Genomic DNA, 17764 nt, shown 5'->3' with positions numbered 1-17764 from the left:
AGAAAGAGGCCAAAATGGTGAAAATAGCCGATCTACAAGCTCACAACGCCCCGCAACTATTTTCACAATATTTATTTGTGGAACGAAGTCAAACAAAATGGGGGGTCCCCAGTTCAAATATGATTATTTTGGGGGGTCTCGGGCCTGAAAAGGTTGAGAACCACTGATATAGGAGACCATACGATACATTATAAACAAGTTTGACACCACCAGCATGCAGCGATTAAATATAAGGTTGGACAACAGTAAACGTAACTATACAACCACGAGAGACATGCTACATGTCTCTCTCTCCCACACACACAAACACACAGGCCAACCTGAGATTGAGGTACGCAGGGAGAGTACGTCCGTGCACCCCTGTATTCCTCCGTGCCGCCCCATCCCGAGCTGCAGAATCCTGGGTGGTCTGAGATGGTGCTGCCCTGGCGACTCAGACTCCGTATGCCGTCCCCTCGTACCTCACCGGACTGGACAGCTGGACGCGCGCACAAACACACACACACACACACACACACACACACACACACACACACACACACACACACACACACACACACACACACACACACACACACACACACACACACACACACACACACACACACACACACACGCACACACACACAAACACAGGGTCGAGGAGTGGGTTATTCAAGCTTGTTAAGATGATTACTGAATATTAGTTACCAATCCCCAAGTAAAGAGATGAACTAAAGCACCTAAGAGAAAGACAGGTAAAAACGATAAAGACAGAACATTCAGATTTGCCGTTCTCTGAATTAGTAGCCTAGAAATAACACGCTAGAATAAAGATGGAGAATTGGACAGCATACTCCCACGATCAAATATGTCATCAAAGGTCAAACCCGCACTGTGGGAGCATTTTTTTACTAGATTCTGAACCAGCATTGAAGATCAAACGCATTGTAACTGAATTAGAGAGAAGTGAAGATCTGACTTTATTTTTTCCTCGCCTCGCATTCATTTCAGAAGTATTCGCTCACGGAGCCTGTGCCTGCAGTAGTGTTGTGGCGTTCATGAACGATGCACTTGAAATCATTCGGTCTTTTGGGTGAACATTCCGGTTCCGGCCTGTACGAACATGAACGAATTCGGTAAATTCCTCGGACCTCGAGTCGTTCATGTTCCATTCCATTATGAAATGCCGGGTGACGTGAGGTTCAGCCAGTCGGTGGAAAATGCAACATTTTGACTGGCTAAAGAGAGATGTTCCTCTACGCGAGAAGGCCGGAACCGGAATTGCTAAACGTGAACAATGAACAAATCATCTTTTTTTAGTGAACGAGAACGAAATGATTCGAACACTGAAATGAACTGCAATTCCCACCACTAGCCTGCAGTGCTGTTGATGTTTTGAGAGGACAGCTGGGGAATGCTGAGGGGCTAGGTGGGGTGTGGAGGGGTGAGGGGAGGGGGGCTGATGGGGGGGGTCCGTGTTGTGACAGTGTAGAACGCTGCCACTCGGCACCAGGGTGTTAATTTGAGCCCTCCCAGAGAGACCCTGCCCTCTCAGGCTTGAGGAATGCTAATGGACCGGAGGTGTTAATGCGCGGGATCATTAGCCACACATTGTCTGCATGGTTGGACGGATGGCAAAACTGCCTGTGTTTTTGCATGCCATGCAACCAGACTACTTTGACTTTATATTATGTTTTAATTCATCATCGTCAGTTTGTGGAACGTGCAAATGTGCGTTAGAGTGGCTCGGCATGCATGCAGCAGACTGATAACAAGTGAGTTTGTGTGCGTGCGTGAGGCCCAGCGTGTGTCTTTTGTGTGTGTGTGTGTGTGGGTGGGAGGGAGGTGTGAGCAGGACATCCAGGGACTTGTTGAGTTCATTGAGGAGGCATGACTCTGAATGGCCCTGTCATTATAAGATGAGAGACAGCGGAACACTCCTAATGACTCTAACTACTCACCTCTGTCACATCTCATCTATATAAACTGTGTAACTATTGGCTCTTTTCAACTACAAGAACAAAGTGAACCTGCCAATGCTGCGGTACGTGTTTCATGGGTTGTGGATTTGTTTCCCACACACTACGGCTCAGTTCTCAGAACCAAATTTGGACACCGCTCAGGACATACGGTAGTACTAACCCTGAGTTCTGGGAACCCACAACTCAGAACTTATACTTTCAAAATCTTCCAAAAAGCTGATCCAAAAGCAGATTTCTTTTTAACACTTCAGGGGCAGTTCTGGCTATAGTTCTGGTTATAATAGAAACAAAAAACAATCACAGAACTTCATGGGTTGTGGAAAGTGTCAGGACAGATTCTGATCGAAAACTCATTCCTTCATAGTTGACAGTATGTAACTGGCATCTGTAACAGGAATCTTAAGTCTTGAGTCTGATTTTTCCTGAAATCAGACTCTCCAGGACAGGATGTATGCGGTCTGGATATTATATACTGTAGCTACCTGTAGTAGTTTCTGATAACATTTTAAATGAGAAATAGGCTATACAGTTGCTCAGTGGTCATTCATTTCACATTTATAACAGCTAGCTTAAATGTTTGTTTAAGGAGCTTCCATACAGGAGTCTGTCGAGACGCAGTGATGCAATCAGTCTAGTGATCATTATCTCTGACCAATCAGTAGTGTTTTCACATCACCTTTTGGTATTACCTCAGTTCACTTGGAACTTTGATGAAAACGATACAAAAAAGTTACCAGGTACCGAATGGAACCGAATCGAAAACCAAAAAAGGCGAGTAGAGTCAAGTTGACCTGGTACCATGTAGTGGAAAAGCACCATACACATACAGTAGCCCACAGCAACATACACCTCTTGTAAAAAATAAAACGAGTCCATTCAAATAGCTCACAGTTCTCAGTAAACTCACATCAAATCCTGAGTCAAAGTGCAAACAAACTAAACAAAATCATCAACAACTATCATGCTATCTGCATGTTCAAGAAGGGAGTGAAATGATAAGATAGAAGGCCAATATAGGGACGAAAGAGTTATAGCAAAATAAGAATATAATTAAAAAGCATTAAATAGAAAATGTCACTCTCTGAATCCCTCTGGAGAGCCACAGCTTGTGAGCCCCTTTTGGCACCTCTGGGGTTCACCATCTTCCATCTCTATGCTGCTATTTATCAACCCTATAGTTCTCAGATCGCTGACACAACATAAATCCTCTCCCTCAATCATCCCTTTCTTCATTTGCCAACTGCACTAAGGGCCTTTTAAAGGGCTTCAAACAAACATACAACAGTCACTAATTTGAAGCATACTGGTTGACAAGCAGAACTGAATGAAAAAATATGACACAATAATGAGTCAGGAATCCAAGTTGTATGTTTGGCAACACATCGCCAAGGTACAGTGAAGTACCGGTATGTAACAAAGCAACACAACCAATAAGTAGGCTTGATTACTGTATGGAGTTACAATGCTGTAGGAGCCAACATTCACCGCAAAGCAACGGCAGGTGCCAAGATAAACGTACATCTGTTTAGCGCTGATGTATCATCCATAAATTCAAAACCCGTCACCCATCTTATAAATCACTTGTCTCGTACACCAGAATTGCCGCATGTGACACAATCAGGCAGAATGAGCCTGGGACACAATTATCTACACAGTATGACAGTAACACATTCAACTTTACTAAACCTACTGCTAAAAACAAAACCAGCTATCCCCACATTGGAGGCACATCACGGCCTCCAGCGCTTGTTTCTTGGAATGGCTCTTTCTGTGTCGTTGATATGCACAGACAGGTAGCTACGCCTTTGGAATCGGACGGAAAATGCTTTGCCTCGGGGCACGCTTGTTCCTCTGTTGGAAATTCCTCACCCCTCCCTGTATTCTTCATGCCCCCTCCCCCCCAGGCAAGCTCAGGTACATTATTGAAGTGTGTGATTCACACACCACTGACATCCATCAGATAGATCTCTCTCGCTCTCTCTGCTCTACCTTACTAAGCTCCAGGTAAAAACAAAATGGAGGAACATGCAGTCGAGTGCCACCGTGCCAACTATATTTGAGTCTACATTGCCCAATGAAGTCTTAACATGTAAACCCGCGCCAAGCTTGTTGTAATCCTAAAAAAGACCATAATAATGGATGTCTGTAGTATCATGGGAAAAAAAGATAGCCATCAAGATTACCTCATGTGTAAACAATGACATGGATAAAGTTACCTTTATAGTGTAACTACTGAAATACGATTGTGAAACTTCTTAATCCTCCATAAGAGCAACTTCTGGGAAAGCTTATTGCTAGAAGGAGACCAACTGTTAAAGGAAGGCAACAAACATTCCTTGAATTCCTTAGCACAGCTTTTCAAAACCATGGCTAGTGCTCTTGAACAAGGTAACTCAGATACAAGTGGATATAACTTGGTTGGCTACTGATAACCGTCATTTGCCTGTTATATGGTTATATGGTGTCATTTCATCCATCAGCACGACAAATAAAACAAAAAAAACACAATGACACAATCAGAACTCTAACAATATTGGTGACAACTTGCACTTTCCAATAAGAGTGCACACTGGATAAAAAGAACAGCCTTTAAGCATTGGTGAAATATTATTTTTACTCTTGGAAAAATACAATATTATGGAGGCTACCAAATGTATGTCAAATGCAGAAAAAAAAGAAAAGAAAAGGGAGGGAGGGAACGCACATAACATTAAGTGAAAACGCCCCAATGAAAAAATGAAAAAACTGTTTTTCTATTAACATGTTGATGAGAAGTAGGCCTATACCAAAAGATGTACCAGTTCCAGAATGAAAAACCACAGACAAAACAACAACAAAAACACATCAGCAGTATTACTGTGTTCTTCTTAACCAAATGAACCATAGAGTCCCTATTCTGGGCATGTCATAACAGGTGAACATTCAGCGAAAATTGCAGAACATTCGGTGAAAATCTACAAGCGCGTGTGATCTTGTAAATCAGCTATTTTCAGCAAAGATATTTGGTGTGTAGAGGGGAAAAGGGGAGGGGACCAAGTAAACGGTGCATTCGTGCACTTTTATCCAAAGCGCTTTACATTCACCCAGCGGAGGAAACCATTCAAGGCACCAACCAGCTCATCGGAAGCAATTCAGGGTTCAGTGTATTGCTCAGGGACACACTTCTACACTAACTTCGGGGGAGCCCGGGAATCGAACTGGAAACCTTTCGTTTCCCAAGCGGCCGCTCTACCTCCCGAGCCGCTGCCGCCCCTTTAAGTATAGACCCCTGGGGGACCCCTGTCAACAGTACGTGGTTAATAAATACCACATGACAACAAACACAAAATTCACCACATCAGCAGTATTCCTGTGTTCTTCTTAAATACATCAAGCAATAAGAGAGCAGCGTTCAGAAAGGCTGATGAGACATCTGCTGCTCTCGCTTCCCTTCATGTACTGCACTTATCCCCCGAACCAGATAGCTGGAGACAGACAAGCCTCAACGGCGCTCTTTTCCTCAGAAACATGCTGAAAACATCTGAAAAACCTGGCAGCAACCCTGCTATTTCAGCCCAACTAAACACTCGCCAGGTGGGAGAGGGAGACAGAGCGAAGGCGTGCTTTGGTGAAGTTAACTCTGTACTTACTCAGAGGAAAGAGAAGAGTTCATGCTGTGAGTCATCGGAGGTGAAGACAGAAGAACTGACCGTAGTTTGATAATACTACATAAATGTGTTATTATTAGTAAACAATTATATCATTTTTAGTAGCCAACAGCACAAATCACAGTAACAAGACCTTACCACCAAGCTAATTGACACCACCAATTCCATTGAAACCACACTTCATGGCATCTTATCATCACATAACCTTTACTTATTACACTTCCCACACAGGACACCACACAACCACCACCACCACCACCACACCCAGACGTCTATCTGTCTATCTTACCTGGCTGCTGTGTGTTTTGCAGGGCGGCCGTACTGTTATCGTTCAGTCTGTGATTGACGCCGTTGGAGCATTTGGCGGCCGAACCGTTCACGTGCGACGCGCCGTTCCTCTTGACGGAGCCGGCGCGGCTGGGAACCGGCACGAAGGTGGGATCCAGGTCCATGATCAGCTGGTTGAGCTGGTCGATGGAGTTGTCGATGTCCACCGTCAGGGATTTGAACTCCTCGTCCCGCTTGTTGTTGCCGTTAGCGGCCAGCTGCTCGCCGAGAGGCGCCGCTTTTCTCTGGGCTTCCGGGGTCTCCCGGGCGGCGGGGCGCTGCTGTGGCTCTGCGGGGAGGCCCGGGCCCTTGGGCGGGCTGCTCGTTTGCTTGCCCCCCGGGTACCTCTCCGTTTCGTCGCCCTCCTCGGGCATGTAGGCGAACTGTTGGGCGGCCACCATCTGCTGCTGGCGGACCCAGGTGTGCGTTGAATAGCTGCCCTGTCTGTACACCTGCTGCTTGGGCAATGAAGTGCTGCTGGGGGTGGAGGAGGCCACGGAGTTGCTCCGGGGGCCGAGGCAGCCCCGTCTAGTCTCGGTGTAGGCCCTCTCGTAGTCTTCCATGGTGGCCGGGGCGGGGTGGTGGAGGAGGTGATGCTGGTGATGATTCGCCGGTTGCTGCTGCTCCTCTACGCCGGGACTCCCAAAACCGTCCGACAGCAGGGAGTTCTGACTGCTCTTGTGGCAGGAGGACGACAATGTCCCCAGGCTGTCCACGCTGTGCAGGTCATGACCCGTCATGACCTCGTCGTCCAGGATGTCCGTTTCCCTCTCCTTGGGACGGGGGTCCCCGTTGACGTGCACTTGGGCGGGCACTAACCTCCGAACGCCCGGCCCCGTGCCCTGATCCTCCATCTCCTCCAGGGAGGCGTCCTCAAGACCAAAGCCGCTCAGGAGGCGCTTAAGCTGGGCCTTCTCCTGGCGGCTGGGCCCCTGGTTGGGCCTGGTGATGGTGGTGGTGGTGGTGGTGTTGGTGGTGGTGGTGGTGGGCGCCGGTCTGTCTGCCCACAGAGAAGTGCTGGAGAGGCCTGAGTCACTGCTGGCGGAGAGCGCGTGGTCACTGTGATCGGGGCTAGAGGTGGTGGAGGTGGTGCGCGCCCCTCGACCCAGTGTGGACACTCCTCCGTTAGGGCTCCTCTTGTTGGCAGTGGGGACTTTGTCCTGGGTTAGACCATGAGAATGTGGCACTGCAATGACAAGAGATGCAGCGCTTCATACGGTCAGCCGGTATGGACACACATACACACAAAAACACCTTTTCACACACGCACACACACACACACACACACACACAGAGACAAACACAAACAAAACACTGCACAACTACAATCTACGTTCAAACACACAGGTATGTTAACCTACAAACAGGACGGCAACACAGCCTCATTTACAGACAAGTGACTCGGCATTAATACACAGAAACATGTAGACATAATACACACATACACAGACACACACACATACACACCACTGCTGAAAACAGACATAATGACAGACATTTCAGATTAGATATGAAGTAACAAACAGAGATAACATTATCTACCTCGTTACTAATTGAAATGAGGAGGAAGTGATGTCAGTGATGTCACCACTACTAATTTAACCCTGAGAGTGTAAAAATGGACACTCTGGACAATACTCCATTTCAAACTGGGCATCTTGCCCTGAGCACCTCTCGATCTCTCCCACCTGGCAAGGTGCTGGTGCTGTCTGTAGTGGTGTGCAGCAGACAAAAGGTGCACCTCATGTTCTAGGTTACATAAGTCAGACAGAGAGCCATGCGTATGCCATTCTGAGAGTCAGAGGGCCACTGGTCTTCGGCGTTTGACCTCTGCATTCCTCACCCTGCTGTGATTAAGCCACACTGCTCCCTCCGTCGCCCCCTTGACCTCCAGCATATGTCTAAACAGCCTCCTTCATCCCCCCCGAGGCGAGATAATAAAATAAATAAATAAATGGTGCAGGTCGGTGAGGTTCAGCGCACCGTGCAATCAATCACTGCACAGGAGTCTCTAAAGATTGGGTAAAAAAACCCAGATCTACTTACATGAAATAAAGGCACTGAATAAAGGGCATGCTCTTTGCTTGCACTCAAAGTGCAAAGCAAAGAGCCGTGCCAACTGATTTATACTTAGTTGGGCGCCGGTGTTGCGCACCACAAACAGCAGCTCTACAAAGCTCACAGTGTGTCATGCTGTAATGCACTGTGAGCTTGCAGATCTGCTGTTTTAGGGTGCGTGACACGACGTGCAACCAAGTATAACTCTGGCTTGAGTAAGAAATGCTGTTGCTTTCACTGTCACTCTCCCCTGTGCCTCAACAAAAGAGAGCTGGAACATGACCCTTGTGATTCCACCAACGCTAAGTACTTGCCTTTCAGTCAAACCATGACTGGAGGATCCGAATACCAGACACGCATGATAAAAAAAAACTCCCTCCTCCTCCTATGCCGCTGGTTGTTGCCCCCTCTGCTCTCACTCACACCAGCACGCTGTTAGCTGGGGGAACACACACATCCGGCCGTGTACAGCTCTGGCTCGTGGGGGCCCTCCCAAGTGTGACCCACGAAGGACAGGACAGATCCCCCAGGAGTATTCCAACAAATCCCTCTTACAACATTCCTCCTGGCAAGGTGCTAACACTTCTACAGACAGATGTCTCCTCTTCTCTACAGCCTTCCTTCTTTTCCTTCCTATCTCTCTCTCTCTCTGTCTCTCCAACCCTCTCCCTTGTCAACCTCCCGCCTCTATCAGTCCTCTCCCCTCCCCCTCACTCGTTTCCCCCTCACGGCCCCCCTGACTGTCTCCTTGAAGAAAGAAATTTGCAGCCAGCCATAGCCCTTACCTTCGTCTTCCCTGCCAGGTAAGTCCACAAGACAACTAGTCTTCAGCAAAACAAGAGATGAGGAGGAGGAGGAGGAGGAGGAGAAGATGATGTACAGTCACATGAGGAAGTTAAGTGCCATGTGGCTTTTAGACAGACAGCCCCCGTCAGGGTCAAGTCAATCTGAAATAGTTTGCATGAATTGACCCTGCTTTACTCTCTCTCCCAGCAGTAAGAAGGTGAGAATGTTTGCACTCCTCACAAGGCTGGGTGTGGGAGGGGGGTTCTCCAAATATGGGCAGAGGAATGTAAACAAGTGGGGTGGGGCTTAGGGCTGGGGGCGGGCCCCAGAGCTGTAACCCGACCTCTTGCAGTGTATCAGGGGACTACCCCTGTCAGGGGATGGAAAGAGGGAAACAGGAGGGAATGAAAGGCCAAGAGAGGATCAGAGGATGAAAACAACATTCCTCTACTCCAGACTCTTTCACACTGTAAAGACACTTTTTAATTAGAGCGATTCTGCCTTCTACTTGTAGCCCTGGGCCATTTTTATGAAACGCGGTTCGACCAGGTTGTTTTCCTCTCTCTCTCGTGGGTATCATGAAATTACATGCCTGCCAACCTCGTGCACAACACCAGCATGGAAACAGATGTGCACTAACATCAATGATGGGGTTCAACAATTGTTTCAGCAGTTTTTTGTTTCCCAGAGGATGGTTAAAGTCTAATTTATACTTCGTTGTACGGACCCTGTTGAAAATCTGTTCTTCTCCGTGAGCAGCGGTCATACGACAAAGTATAAATAAACTGGGCTTATCCAGCACTTTTAAATTCAATTGTCTTCTTAACCAATGACTGAATAAATCACCCACAAAAACGCGCAGTTTAAATATAGCCTTCATCAAACGACCTTTCACTGTTTTTTGGGATTAGTGAATGCCCAAATCTCCTGCCAATACCACAGCATGGAGGACGGTACAATCCAAACAGTTTTTCTCGTATGCCAGAACTGTGAGTCACAAGCTTAATGATCATCCATGCTTTCCTCAGCCCATGGCTTCTGTGTGTGCTTCCGCTGGTACAGCAGACCGGCCCCCCTGGGGAACATTCCTCATTAATCCAACTGGCCCTGCGATACACGGGGTCCGCTATGACTCACTGGAAGCGCACAGAGAGAAATGCACAATCGAGGCAGAAAGCCGTTTCATTAGAGACCATTCAACGAGTATAAATGAATAGAGAGGGTCTAGAGGGGGGGTCACTTCATTGAGACACGGCCAGCCATGCTTCACTGACACCCCATTATGTGTTTCGTTTTCACAAGTAAAGCCTTTAACCACTTAAACCCTATATATACTTAGTTGGCCGGGGTCCCCCAGGGCTCCGTGCTCGGTCCGCTAGCATTTCCCTCTGCATCCGATCTTATTGTGGAGCTTGTTGATTGGCTATTTTCACTGAATGTTCGTTGTTCGCCCCCCAGATTCAGATTGCTATAGGGTTCAAGTGGTCAACATTTTACCCTTTACCTTTATCCACAATCAATATGTCTAAAGCCATGGTTCTCAAAGTGGGGTCCGGGGACTCCCAGGGGTCCTTGAGGGAGTTTCAGGAGGTCCCCAGCTAATTGATGGATAGTTAGGAACCAAATACAGTAGACCCTTATGGGTCTGTAACTCTGAGAGTGTACAAATGGACCCGTTAGGGTCCATTAGGTTCCATTTGTACACTCTCAGAGTTAAATTAACATTGATTTTATGAATTGGGGTCCCAGAGATATAAATGCCATTAAATGGGGGTCCGTGGCCTAATGCATGTCAAACTGGGGGGGTCCTTGAAATTAGGTTGAGAATCACTGCTAGAGCCGTAAACATCTTCTCTTGTGGGGGTCCCTGGCATATCTTTTCAAATGGGGGTCCGCGGGCTAATAAGTGTCAATTCGGGGGTCCTTGACATTAAAAAGTTTTGAGAACCACTGGTCTAAAGTCTGGATTAGGAATCAAGCCTAAACTCCCACACGGGGACAGTTACACACGCTGGTGACTGATGCTGAAGTAAATGAAGTTATCTTTCCACAGCCTTTAGCACTGCAGTGGCAACTTGTGTTTAGACTTCCGCCCCTTTGAGGCGCCACTGAGTGACAGCTCCACAGAGGGACGCTGGGGCTGAACAGGGGCCTGGTAAGTAGATGTAGAATTCCACCAGAGCTCCCAGTCTTCCCCCTCTGAAATCTAGCGTTTACACGAGAAAACAAGACCGTAAATATCCCACATAAATGCATGAGAACAAAGGGCGAAAAGAAGAAATAAAAAGAAATAGAGAGTTGTCCTTTTATCATCGATGCCGTCGGGTTCCTTTGATGGATTCGTCTCAATCTCAGTCGTTTTCGTTTCTTTCAGTATTGCGCCTGTAAATGTGCATTAAACCCTATAATACCGTCTCGGGCAATTAAAAATGAAAAAGGGCAAGCGGCTCATTTTCATGATGAGTTTTGTGAAATGGAGTCGTAAAAGCGCTCAGTGAACACTGGGAATGGGTGGATCTGTGTTTTAATGTCACCACCGCGTAGCGCTATTCTGGGAGGTTGTTGTGAATTCCGCGGCCGAGCGGAGAGATTTGGGAGTGCAGCGACCACAGCTAGGATGGGACGCCCTGACAGACAGGGTGACTGTGTGTAAAAGGCAGTGTGTGAATGTGTGCCATATCTGCTGGAGTGTTCGTGTCTATTTGCAGGCTTTAGTGAGAGAGTAGTGTGTGTGTGTGTTTGTAGGGGTAGGGGGGGATGGTTAATGCAAGGCCATTCATTACATACAACAACAAAACAAAATATCTGGGGAACTACCCACTCTTTCTTGCGCGCGCGCGCGCACACACACACACACACACACACACACACACACACACACACACACACACACACACACACACACACACACACACACACACACACACACACACACACACACACACACACACACACACACACACACACACACACACACACACACACACACACACACACACACACACACACACACTTCCCCTTTCTCTCTTTATCCCTCTCTCTCTCACTCTATCGTTCACTATGCACCAGTGCTGTTGTTTATCAAACATAGAACAAATTGGAAATGGCTGTCCTTGCCACAACGATCCTGTGGGAGGAGCTTCTCCTATATCACGTGACGAATCAAGGTTCCTGCTATCCTCCCTGAGAGTACAAGTCCCCGTCATGAGAAACGAACAGTCTTTGACTAAAAATATAACATAATGAAGTAGGCCAAAGCATTTGCTTGTTACTGTCGTCATGCAGTGGTCGCGCAATGCTATGGAGGCAAGTTGACCAAAGTAGGTGACAAAACCACTACTATCAACCAGTTGGCTCTATTTTCAAAGGGCCAAGCTTGCATCGTGAAGCATTGTGGGCTTGCAGATCAGATATTTTCTTTGAGGACACCAAAATATGGTGGTTCTACTGTATAAGCTACACAGCGACAGACGGTGTGTTTTTGTGTGTGTTTGAGTGTGTGAGAAAGAGAGACGAGACGGAGACATACAGACAGAAGAAGAAGATACAGACACAAACAGAGACAGATCAAACAACTCCAGTGTCTGTCTATGTCCACCCGACGGACCTGCCTTCATCTCTGTGTCACACTTTCGAACCCGGAGTATGACATGAGAGCAACATGGCCGCCACGTGAGCATTGGTCAATGAGGCACACGTGTTATAGATAGATACATTGTGAGTAACACAGTGAATAACACAGCATGTAGCCTGTACCTTCCCCATCACAGAGGTTCTGATAGGAATCCCATCGGGTCAGAGGATCGGCTGTGTTATAGTCCACTATCACATCGGCTCCATTCTGCCACCTCTCTGCACCTGCAACAAACCACACACACATTAGATCAGCAGTTTCAAACGTTTTGTGCCCATGGTTGACACACCAATGGGTCAGGTCAAAATCTCAAGGCACACCTGTAATCATAGAGGAAGTAGCCAATCTGCAAGCTCACAACACGTTGCATTCTGACGCGCTGCAAGGTTGTAGGCCGGCTATTTTCACTGTTATTGAAAATGTGTGGGGGTAAAAGTGTTTTTCTTAATGTTTGCTTATAATGACAGACACAGGTTGAAAGTGGATAAATACAATATTTTTAGGGTATAGACTTTGCCTCTCTATTGGAAAACAGTGCGCACAAAGTACTGATATAGTAAATAAAAAAATGTCTTTTGTATATTGCAATAAAATATTCATATTAAGATGCTTGTTCAACAGGTTGCTATTCAAACATCATTTCAATATTCGGATGCTTAATTTGATCATTTTAAATGGCACAGCCACGTCACGTGTGCTGTGGAGCTGGCGAGAAGTGTATCCACTTTCACTATGCTCCCATGTCGATCTGCTTCTGGCTATTGTGGGTGTTTTGGCTAGTGTCGTGTGGGAGGGACTGTCTGGGGTTGTTGTCCCCTTTGGCTAAATGGACATAATGATCTTTATTAATGTTTCACCTCTATGAACAAAACAGCGTCATAAAAACAATGTTGGCGTAGCAAGGAATGTTTATGGGAAAACACAATCTTTCCTTTTTACACGCATAAATCATCAAGTTTCACATTCTCTTATGACATTCACTTTTGTTTCCTTGCGGAGACAAGACCTCAGTGCATTGTGTAGTTGATGATATGTGCATGTACAATGATTAGTCTGTCTGTGAATCTCTCACACCAACATTGTTATTATGAAGCAGTTTATAGGTTAACTATTTTGGCAACGCATGGCAAGCAGGCAGTTTACTGTAGGCCTGTCTTTAAATGGACATTAATCTTTATAATCTTCACCAATAAGAACAAAACTACCTCACACGTACGCAACTTGACGTATTCACCCTCTCTGTGGAGATAACAATCGCACCACAAAGAGCCTGGATTTGATTTACTGGCTTATTACTTTGGAATGAGTATTCGGATATTTTTGCTTGGAATATGCGCAGAGCTTGAGTAAAATGTTGCGTCAGATTCACATTGTCAATGTACAGTAGTAGCACTTGAGAGTTAAAGGAAAGTACCATTTTAGGTAAGCCAGATAACACATATAAAGTTTCTTTACTTCACCATTTACCCTGTCGTTTGTTAACCACATGAACGCTAGCATCCCTGTTCTGGGCATGTCATATTCGGTGAACATTCTGTGCAAACAACAGATGTACAAGCTCATAATGCATGGCGGTGCGACATGTTGTGAGCTTGTAGATCAGCTACTTTCGGGTAAGAGATTTGGTGTAGAGGGAAAAAAAGGAGAGGACAAAGTATAGACCCTTTGGGGGGGGGCCCCTGTCAACGAGGTATATGGGGTTTAAATGGTTAACCATGCCAACGTTGTTCACACACACACACACACACACACACACACACACACACACACACACGTTTGTATTACTATACTTGTGAGGACATCAACATTTTAGGAAGCCGATTTTATGATTGATTTATGATTTCTTTGGGGCATTTTTAACCGCAAGTCTAAAGCCGTAAAATCGCAGATCTACAAGCTCACAACGTGTCGCGCTGCGACACGTTGTGAGCTTGTAGATCGGCTATTTTAGGCGTGTGCCATCGCCGCACAACTAAGTATAAAATGGGAAAAATCTACAACCCGACCCCTAAACCTAACCTCTAAATGTCTAATCCTAATCCTAACCCCAACCTGAGTATTTTTTCTAATTGTAAACATATCTCTAAACAAAAAATCAACCATAAAACAACCATTTTTCTTGCGAGGACCAGGAAAATGGTCCTCACAACGTCTATTCCTCAAATTCTACTATACTACAAGCACACACACACACACACACACACACACACACACACACACACACACACACACACACACACACACACACACACACACACACACACACACACATACAAACACACCATCCCCCAACCCCCACCCCGACCCCCTGCTGTGAGGAGGATGTGGAATGCTGCAGACGGGAGGAAATGTAGTGTGAAGTGTGTGCTGACAGAAGAGGTAAAGCAGCACAGCATGTGCTGCCTCTGAGCCCCACAGGGGGGAGACTGTGTGTGTGTGTGTGTGTGTGTGTGTGTGTGTGTGTGTGTGTGTGTGTGTGTGTGTGTGTGTGTGTGTGTGTGCGGAGATATGAAGGAATGACTCTGTGTGGTGAAAGCCACCGCGCATCTGGTTTTCACTTTATCTGTCCAATGGTCACTTTTTTTTTTGTTGGAAAGAGAGAGGTTAAAACCAGTTAAAACGTTAAAAAATACCTGGGATTTTCTCCGGGCCCTCTGAGAAGACCAGCTCCACTTTCCCATAATCCGGAAACCTGGGATCTGGTGGAATGTCAACACACAGGAATGCCATGAGTGAGATATTAAAGATGTACGTGGTCGTCTGCACGCCGAGATTCCCTCCCGACTGCATCATTATACATTACACATCAAGGGGGGGAGGGGGGGGGGGGTGCTGGTCTCCAAAGTGCCAAGCCCTATAATGAGGTCCAGACTGAGAGCTATGCAAGCGCGGGGCAGACACACGCTGCTGTAAACGGTACGGCGCGTTGAGACCTGTTTTCCCGGGGAGTTTCTTCCTTCCAGGTCTATATACCTTTGTTGGCGGTCTCCATGTCCTCCTTCTCAAACATCAGGTTGTAGCCCTGCACTGCACCCGTGTGGAACTGCAGCCGGAAAACCACCTCGCGCTCTGACGTCAGCTCACTCTTGTGGTAGCATTTCACCTGTGGAAACATTCAATAACAATCACTATTGGGGGTTTGCTTGGAGACTTGTGTTTATTTATTTATTTTTATGTGGTGGTCACTATAGACGAGGCGATTGAATGTTTCCTACAGTACCATGAAATTCTTAAGTACGAAATTGAGGCACTTTTACTTTACTGGAGTCTTTCCAATTGTCTATACTTTTACTTCTACTCCACTACATCTCAAGAGGCAAATATTGTACCTGTACTCCACTACAATTATTTGAAAACTTTAGTTACTAGTGACTTTGCAGATATACATTATTACTTTATAAAACATACATTAACCACTTTAGCCCTACTTTAAACATATAGGCTATTTGAAAATAGCCGATCTACAAGCTCACAATGCGTCGCGAGCTTGTAGATGTGCTATTTTCAAACATTTTAGTACTTTTACTTTTGGTACTTTAAGTACATTTTGATTCTAATACTTTTGTACTTTTACTCAAGTCAATTTTTAATTCTGGACTTTTACTTGTAACTGGTACTTCTACATTGCAGTATTGATACTTTTACTTAAGTAAAACATTTGAGTACTTTTTCCACCACTGCTATTGGGGGTTGCTTGGAGATTTTTATTCATTTATTTATTTTCATGTGGTGGTCTGGTCACAATAGACGAGGTGACTGAATGTTTCCTACCATGATGTCCCCTTTTAGCAGCTGGGCAGGTTCCAGGGTGATGCATACCCTGTTTCTGTGGCCTGGACCAATGTGACTGCAACAAAACAGGAAACCAGGGGTTATCTGCACTGATCACTCATCACGGTGGTGAGATAACACAGCCATCACTCACACAGAACGGCCAATTGCTGTCAAAGCTATGTCATGTCAAAACTGATGTATGCCATTTGTGTGGGGGAGGGGTGATCAATAATTCTGTTTTGTTTTTGTAGAATACTTACTAAACTCCTGATGAATACACTTGCTGCATTCCCTGGTAGACTTTTAGGTATGGGCGACATACTGTTGGATTGAAAGAGAGGTATAATCCTCATGTTACTTTGTTAAGGCACAATATGATATGATATACAATATAATAAACTAGTATTGTCCACCGCTCAGTGTTACTGCATTTAACAGACATGTGATGTGACACAGTCAACCGCATGCTAGTAATCATTATGTACACATTCAAGTTGTTGTTAGCAAAAACTTTTAAAACATCACATTGCACGGCTTTAAAACAACATTGCACAACTTTAAAAACATATTGCAAAACCCGTCCGGCCTAACAAATTCCCTTTGGGGAGTATATGGCTCTCTATGGCTCATGCTGCTTACGGTTTAAGATATTAATAGAAGTTGTTTTTCAACCCTTTAAGACCGGGAACGCAGCCGAGTGTCATTTTTTTATTTATTTGGGCTATTCAAAAATAGCAGATCTACAAGCACATAGCGCGGCACAGAGTGCAGCGCTATGAGTATTTTTGAAACTCAAATCTTTGCTTCTGGGGGTCCCTGGAACTAAATATTTTACAAACGTTCGCTTTAAAGATATATATTCCAGGATTTGCACACATTTTCAAGATTTTTCAAAAATAGTAGATCTACAAGCTCATAGCGTGGCACTCGGTGCCGCTCTATGAGCTTGTAGATCTGCTATTTTTGAGTAGCCAAAGAAATCTAAAAGTGACACACAGATGCGTTCCCGGTCTTAATGGGTTAAACGATTCAGTCGCCGCTTGGGTACTTTTTTTGTTACATCATTCTACAATGTTTACATGCACTGAAGAAGTGCAGTGAAACTCTTCACCATCGGAGACAGATCAATCTGTCATCTCAGCCCTTTGTGGACAGACACTACAGAAGATACTAGGAGTATAGTGAAACACGACCCAACATTATCATGTTTGTGGAGCTCAGATTTTCTCCGGGGACTTTTTCTGTCCTCAGCCGGCCTCTCATGTACACAAGAGGTCTATGTGTACTGTGCAGCTTCTCACATGATACTGTTCACAGACAGGTGATTAGCTTCTGTTGTGAGAAAGTCCTTTGCTGCCTCAGTTGAAATGAGCAAAAAAAGACCGTTTATATGGAAACATGGGTGGGGATTGGCTTGGGTTTATTGAGACACCACAAAGCAGTTCTTCTCTGGAGTTTTGTTTATGAAAGTGTCTGTATATAGTATGTGTGTGTAGTGAGTATGATGTGTGTGTGTGTGTGTGTGTGTGTGTGTGTGTGTGTGTGTGTGTGTGTGTGTGTGTGTGTGTGTGTGT

At 45.7% G+C, this 17764-nt stretch overlaps 1 protein-coding gene across 3 annotated transcripts in view; it reads right to left on the bottom strand.

Annotated features, from left to right (window-relative positions):
- Positions 1-17764, bottom strand: part of tns3 (tensin 3) — a 47015-nt gene that overhangs the window by 15999 nt on the left and 13252 nt on the right. For all 3 annotated transcript variants that reach the window (XM_084058702.1, XM_084058703.1, XM_084058704.1), the window contains 7 exons: positions 16451-16511; positions 16188-16263; positions 15390-15519; positions 15050-15115; positions 12539-12640; positions 5901-7124; positions 321-478 (listed from right to left, as the gene is read on the bottom strand). In XM_084058702.1, the coding sequence (XP_083914828.1) occupies positions 321-478; positions 5901-7124; positions 12539-12640; positions 15050-15115; positions 15390-15519; positions 16188-16263; positions 16451-16511 (1817 nt within the window). The remainder of the gene's footprint in view (positions 1-320; positions 479-5900; positions 7125-12538; positions 12641-15049; positions 15116-15389; positions 15520-16187; positions 16264-16450; positions 16512-17764) is intronic.

The sequence above is a fragment of the Gymnoscopelus microlampas genome, assembly GCF_963454915.1.
Source record: "Gymnoscopelus microlampas genome assembly, chromosome: 5".
In the NCBI taxonomy this organism is placed as follows: Eukaryota; Metazoa; Chordata; class Actinopteri; order Myctophiformes; family Myctophidae; genus Gymnoscopelus; species Gymnoscopelus microlampas.
This window is presented reverse-complemented; position numbering and strand designations above follow the sequence as displayed.